A 7,340-nucleotide genomic window follows, 5' to 3' on the forward strand; every position below is an offset into this window, starting at 1 on the left:
AAAAAAAAAAAAAAAAAAAAAACCTGAGACTGGGTAATTTATAAAGGAAAGAAGGGTGTTTCTGTTTGTTTTGTTTTGTTTTTTGAGACAGAGTCTTGTTTGTTCTGTCACCCAGGCTGGAATGCAGTGATACAGTCTTGGTTTACTGCAACCTCCCCCTCCTGGGTTTAAGCAATTCTCATGCCTCACCCTCCTGAGTACCTGGAACTACAGGTAGTACCACCATGCCCTGCTAATTTTTGTATTTTTACTAGAAACAGTGTTTCACCATGTTGGCCAGTCTGGTCTCAAACTCCTGGCCTCATGTGATCCACCTGCATTGGCTTCCCAAAGTGCTGGGTTTACAGGCATGAGCTACTGTGCCTGGCTAGAAAGAGGTTTAATTGACTTATTGTTCCACGTGACTCTGGAGGCCTTAGGAAATTTACAATTACAACAGAAGGCAAAGGAGAGGCAAGTACTTTCTTCACCAAGCAGCAGGAGAGAGAAAGAGTGAGAGCGAGGATGTGCCACACTTTTTTTTCCTTCAACTTTTAACTTTCAGGGAACGTGTGCAGGATATGCAGAGTTGTTACATAGCTAAATGTGCACCATGGTAGTTTGCTGCACAGATCAAACCATCACCTAGGTGTTAAGCCCAGCATCCATTAGCTATTCTTCCTCATACTCTCCCTCCTGCCACCCTTGCCCCTGACAAGCCTCAATGTGTGTTGTGGTCCTCACATATGTCCATATGTTCTCATTGTTCAGCTCCCACTTGTAAGTGAGAACATGCAGCATTTGGTTTGATGTTCCTGCGTTAATTTGCTGAGGATAACAGCTTTCAACTCCATCCATGTCCCTGCAAAGGACCATGATCTTTTTTCTTTTTATGGCTATGTAGTATTCCATGGTGTATATGTACCACATTTTCTTTATCCAGTCTATCGTTGATGGGCATTTAGGTTGATCCCAGGTCCTTCCTATTGTGAATAGTGCTGTGATGAATGTACACGTGCATGTATCTTTATAATAAATGATTTATATTCCTTTGGATATATACTCAGTAATGAGATTGCTGGGTCAAATGGTATTTCTGCCTCCAGATCTTTGAGTAATCGCTACACCGCCTACCACGATGGTTGAATTAATTTACACTCCCACCAACAGTGTAAAGGCATTCCCATTTCTCCACAGCCTCACCAGCATCTATTGTTTTTTGATTTTTTAATAATCACCATTTTGACTGTTGTGAAATGGTATCTCATTGTGGCTTTCATTGTCATCTCTCTAATGATCAGTGATGTTGAGCTGCTTTTCATGTTTGTTGGCCGCATGAATGTCTTCCTTTGAGAAGTGTCTGTTTATGTTCTTTGCCTCCTTTTTAATGTGGTGGTTTGGTTTTTTTCTTGTAAATTTGTTTAAGTTCCTTGTAGACGCTGGATATTAGACCTTTGTCAGATAGATAGATTGCAAAAATTTGCTCCCATTCTGTAGGTTGTTCACTCTGATGAGAGTTTCTTTTGCTGTGCAGAAGCTCTTTAGTTTAATTAGATCCCGTTTGTTAATTTTTGCTTTTGTTGCAGTTGCTTATGGTGTTTTCATCATGAAATCTTTGCTTGTGCCTATGTACTAAATGGTATTGCCTAGATATTCTTCTAGGGTTTATATAGTTTTGAGTTATGTCTTTTATTCCCAGAACTTTGTCCAGTCACAGTCACTTGGATAGTTTCATTTAAAGCCAAGGCGCTGGTGAGAAGCCTTGGCTAGTATGAATGCTTCCATGAGACACAAGGTGGTCTTCCTCAAAGGATGACATCCTGGGCAGTGTTTGGAAAAGCTCTCAGATTGATTACTGAATGCATAGGCATTTGTTGTCTTCTCTGTATGCAGTACAACATAAAACCAGCTGTCAGGACTTGGAGGAATAGGAAGATTCCTTCCCAGGAGCACACTTTGAAGTTAATTAGATAAATAACATATGAGGGAAACTTGTAGAACAAGAACAAGTAATAACAGATTGTATTAACCAGATACACTTTTAGAAAATAGAGATGCTTCTAATATTAGTAGGAATCGTCTCAAAAATTATTCCCTGAAATGTTACCAGTCTCTTGAGGGTGGAATTCTGGCAGATCTTCTGCTATCGACCTCATTTTTATATTTTAATATTTTATAACTATATCTTTATAGTAAAAATAAGCAAGTTAAATTATGTTTATACTGATGCAAAGAACATTTTTAAAGATGTTTCAGGTCTATCTTTGAAAAATAAATCTGTTTTTAAGTTATTTCTATTTGTATATAAACTTCAAGGCAAGTAAATATACACTGATCACCTATTATCAGACTTATAGCTAATCTGAGGGTTTTTATAAACCCAATTTAGATATGAGGGTACTTTCCTATGCTCATCTAAACCCAAAATATTTTAACAAAGAGTTTATCTATTGTTGAGATTTTAAAGCTTATTACATCCCTGTCTCCTTTGCATTATGAACTAAGTCACAGCAATTAAGTAGAACAAAAATAGCTTCATTCCTTTTTGTTCTTGCTAAAGAAAATATTAGCAGTGTTTTAAATGAGAACAACGGATTGTGCTTCACTCTTGTTTTAAATCTTGGTTATATACTTTGTGATAGAGTGATAATGGAGATGTATTTCTAAATTTAATTTATTTTAATATTTGGTTTTAATTATCCATTCGTCTGTTGGCAGACACTTAGCTTGATTCTCATGTCTTGGCTATTGTGAATAATGCTGCAGTGAACATGGGAGTGCAGACATCTCTTTGATGTACTGATTTCATTTCCTTTGGGTATATACCCACTACTGGGATTACTGGATCATATGGTAGTTCTTTTTAATTTTTTGAGGAACCTCCCTACTGTTTTCCATAATAGATGTTCTTTTTTCTTGACATCCTCACCTACACTTAATAGATTGAAGTGATATCTCATCACGGTTTTAATTTGCATCAACCTAAGTGTCCAAAAATGGATGAGTGGATGAAGAAAATGCAATATATACACAGAGCAGAATACTATTCAGCCTTTAAAAAGAAAGGAAATCCTGTCGTCTGCAACAACATGTATGAACCTAAAAGACGTTATGCTGATTAAAAGCCAGACTCAGAAAGACAGATACCACATGATCTCACTTATATGTGGGATCTAAAAGAGTCAAACTCATAGAAGGAGGGAATAGAATGGTGGTTACCAGAGCCTGCATGAAGGGTTGGGGGATTGGAGGGATGTTGGTCAAAAGATAAAAACCTTTCAATTAGGCAGGAAGAATAAGTTCAAGAGCTCTGTTATACAGTATAGTGACTATAGTTAATAACAATTATTTTATACTTGAAATTGCAAAGGGAATACCTTTTAAGTGTTTTCACCTCAAGAAATAATAAGTGCATGAGGTAATGCTTATGTTCATTAGCTTGATTTGGCCATTCTACACTGTATACATATTTCAAAACATGTACACCATAAATATATATTAATTTTTATCAATTAAAAAATAATCATCTTAGCTGAAAAAGGCACCTCATAAAAATAAGGTAGAAGCAAATGAAAAAGTATGGCATTGGATATGTTTGCTTAATTATGATAGTCATCTTTAAATCCTACCCACCAACTGTGCAAAGGTTTTTATTGACATTCCATTTTCCTTGATCTTAGAAAAAAAAAAAAAAAGATTATTTCAGACATCAGAAGATGTTGCATTTTCACATTAAAAAAAAAATAGGGCCGGGTGCAATGGTTTATGCCTGTAATCCCAGCACTTTGGGAGGCCGAAGCGGGTGGATAGCCTTGAGGTCAGGAATTCAGGACCAACCTGGCCAACATGACGAAACCTCATCTCTACTAAAAATACAAAGATCATCTGGGCATGGTGGTGCATGCCTGTAATCCCAGCTACTTGGGAGGCTGAGGCAGGAGAAACACTTGAATCCAGGAGGCAGAGGTTGCAGTGAGACAAGATGGCGCCAATGCACTATCTCAAATAAAAGAAAAAAAAAATAGGGCCAAAGCCCACTGAGACTCTAATTGGAAGATTTTTCAACAGATAAAATGCTCTAAGTTTTTAAACTGATAAGATAAATTGTCCAAGCTGTTCACGTCATTTTCAGGAAAAAAATTGTAATCATGTCATTTTCAGGAAAAAAATTTTAACAGTGGTAACATTTCCAAACATCCATTTTCACATGCTATCTCTATAGCATTAGTGTCTTTTTAAAAAGCAGTTTACTTTTTATTCATTCTTAAAATTTCATCTTAATCCCGAAGGAAAAAATTGTGTTTATTTTTTAGAGACTATCTGCTAGAGAGCAAATTTGGTACCCTGGCCTTTTTTTAAAAAGAAAAATGAGTAGCCCATTAACATTGTTAGAAAGGTCTTTTAAGCAATTTGCCGTAAATAACCAGCAGACCCCTGTATGATCCAAAGGATTTTTATGGTCATTTTGCATTTTGTTGCAAAATTCTATAAATGTTCTTTTCCAGGGTCTTAATTTTATTGTTTATATACATTCTGCAGCAAGTAAACTGCAACATGTTGCAATAAGTGGAAAGATTACAAATAAGTAAGGTGCCACAGTCAACCTCTGCATTCTGGCTCTTCCTCAGGATTCCAGGGTTTGGTGATAGGTGACTGTTTGGACTGAGTCAAGCACCAGAGTGTTACTACGCTTAAGCTTAATTTCTTTATTATGTTTTAGATTATAATATAAATAGAGGTTCTAACTTTTCCCCTGCACCCTTGTGGATATTATATGCCCCTTAGGATGCATGTGTCTCCTTTTGGAGACCCCTGGCCCCATCTCAATGCAAAGGAAGCCCCTGTGATTTGATTCCTGTCCACCTCTGTTGACTCACCTTATACCATATAGTCCAGCAACTCCAAACTGCCGATTTGTTTTCTTTTTGTGCCATGCTCTCTCCACTTCCTAGAATGTTCGTCCCTCGATCCTCTTCCTCCTCCACTATGTCTTTTATATGTTAGATAGGGGTCTTTACCTTTCTTTGACCCCCACCCTGATCCCAAATTAGGCATCCTTTTATGTGTTCATAGACTATTTTGTGTATGTCTCTGATCTGCATTTTATCACTGATATTTTATTATGTTTATGTCTCTCTCTCCTACAGTATCACAGTTTCCTTGAGGACAGAGAGCAGGCCTTGACATATATTTCTGATCTCTTTTTTAATAAAAAATGTATGGTTTTATTTTTCTTTTATCTTTCAACCTCCAAACCATTTTTTTCTTTTGGTTTTGCAGGCTTTAGATGGATTTTTCTTTGTTGTGAACTGTGAAGGGAGAATTGTATTTGTGTCAGAGAATGTAACCAGCTACTTAGGTTACAATCAGGAGGAATTAATGAATACCAGCGTCTACAGCATACTGCACGTGGGGGATCATGCAGAATTTGTGAAGAATCTGCTACCAAAATCACTAGGTAAGGAGAAATCTAGTTCTCTGTAGCTTCTCCTTATATGATATGTATAATCTATAATAATATGTGATTATTTATAATATATAGTATTATATATGTTATAATATGTATTTTAAATATTTTTTGAATGTAGTTTCAGTCTCAAATATAAATATGAAGGGGAGTCTCATCAAATATCTGATGAAGAGCATTCCTTTCAGCTTCTTCCCTTATACTGTGTTGTGCCACAGTCATGCCACAGTAGTTGGAGAAAATTGTTTTCAATTTTGATTACGTTCAAGAAAGAGACAAATGTGTATCCTTTCCATTACCCTGCTCACAGAGAAAGGAATAGAAAGGAGAAAGGGAGGGGGTGAGAGGGAGGGAAGAAGGAAAGAATATATGTCATATACCTACTAAAATTAGTGTTTTTAGACTTAAGTGTTTTAACTGAGGAATTCCATGTATGGTTGGATGGGCTATTCACTGCTGACGAGCCTAACTGAGAGGATGGATGGAGTCTGATTTCCAGTCTGTGTTCTATTCACTGAACCCTGTGCCTGGGGCAAGGCTGGGACCTTAGGAGTTAGGGGATTTTTTACTAATTCTTGTAAAGGCATGGATGGACTAACAGCAACCCTTTGTCAACTTCTTGACTTTTCAGGCTCCTCTAAAGTTTTTAAGTGCTCAAGTTCCAATTACTCCTAGTGATTGCATTGCTATGTTTACATCTGAGTGGGTGTGTTTTTCAATAGTCAGTGTACATTTTGTAGATAAATAGGAAATTTTTCATATTACATTTCACATTCCATTCTGTTTCAGATTTTTTTCCTATAGTTTATTTGTTCAGTGAGCTCTGAAATAAAAGCAATTTATCACAAAGATAAATTTACCACACATCAGCTTTTCAGACAGATACTATGTGATAAAGTATCTTAGTCGTAGAGTTAGAATTCTACCATACCATTTAGTATGGGAACTGAGACATGTGGTCAGGGAAGCCAGACAATATAAGATTCCCCTGATGTCACTATAGGTAATACTTAAAATTTCTTTCTCTGGCCGTGGACTCTAGATTCTTTTGTTCTACTGTTCCACAATTTTTTTGTTTTGTTTTTTTGAGATGGAGTCTCGCCCTGTCACCCAGGTTGGAGTGCAATGGTGAGATCTCAGCTCATTGCAGCCTCTGCCTCCTGAGTTCAAATGATTCTCCTGCCTCAGCCTCCCAAGTAGCTGGGATGACAGGCACCCACCACCATGCCCAGCTAATTTTTGTATTTTTGGTAGAGACAAGGTTTCACCATGTTGGCCAGGCTGGTCTCGAACTCCTGAACTTGTGATCTGCCCACCTCAGCCTCCCAAAGTGCTGGGATTATAGGCGTGAGCCATCACACCTGGCCCTTTCCACAAGGACTAGTAGTGTATGGATTTAACAAGGACTGCTGGTGTATGGATTTAACTGAGCTATTGCATTTTATTTTTGTATCCAAAAAAACTAATTTAATTTTAGTCTCATGTTGGGTTTAGCAGCCTTCCTGATTGGAAAGAGGCCTAGAGTCACAGAAAACAAGAATGAGCTGTTTTCTGACTCCTGAAGAAGGGACTTATTGTTTGTGGAGGGGCCACATTACCTGTTCTGCCTGGTTCTCAGGATGCTGTAGATCTATGACTATTCAGGTTCCCTCAAATCACTGCCAGTAGGTAAATTTGCTGAGAGTGTCATCTACTAGCTGATGTGTGGTGGTGCTGCTCCGGGCTACTTACAAGACAGCAATCCTCAGCTGGCCCGACAATTCATTGTTGCCTCTCTGAGCAACCTTTCACAATAGGGAGGAATATGAAGTTTTTGCTGTAGAGATATTTTTCTCTCATTCCCCCCATAATGGAAGAACATTAAAAAAATAATACTACTTTTTTTTTTTTTTTT

General features: G+C 37.4%; 1 protein-coding gene across 5 annotated transcripts in view; it reads left to right on the plus strand.

The window, feature by feature from the left end:
* NCOA1 (nuclear receptor coactivator 1) overlaps positions 1-7,340 on the plus strand; it is a 274,844-nt gene that overhangs the window by 181,156 nt on the left and 86,348 nt on the right. For all 5 annotated transcript variants that reach the window (XM_017526915.2, XM_037737771.1, XM_017526933.2 and 2 more), the window contains one exon: positions 5,260-5,437. In XM_017526915.2, the coding sequence (XP_017382404.1) occupies positions 5,260-5,437 (178 nt within the window). The remainder of the gene's footprint in view (positions 1-5,259; positions 5,438-7,340) is intronic.

The sequence above is a fragment of the Cebus imitator genome, unplaced genomic scaffold (assembly GCF_001604975.1).
Source record: "Cebus imitator isolate Cc_AM_T3 unplaced genomic scaffold, Cebus_imitator-1.0 Scaffold1, whole genome shotgun sequence".
Classification (NCBI taxonomy): Eukaryota; Metazoa; Chordata; class Mammalia; order Primates; family Cebidae; genus Cebus; species Cebus imitator.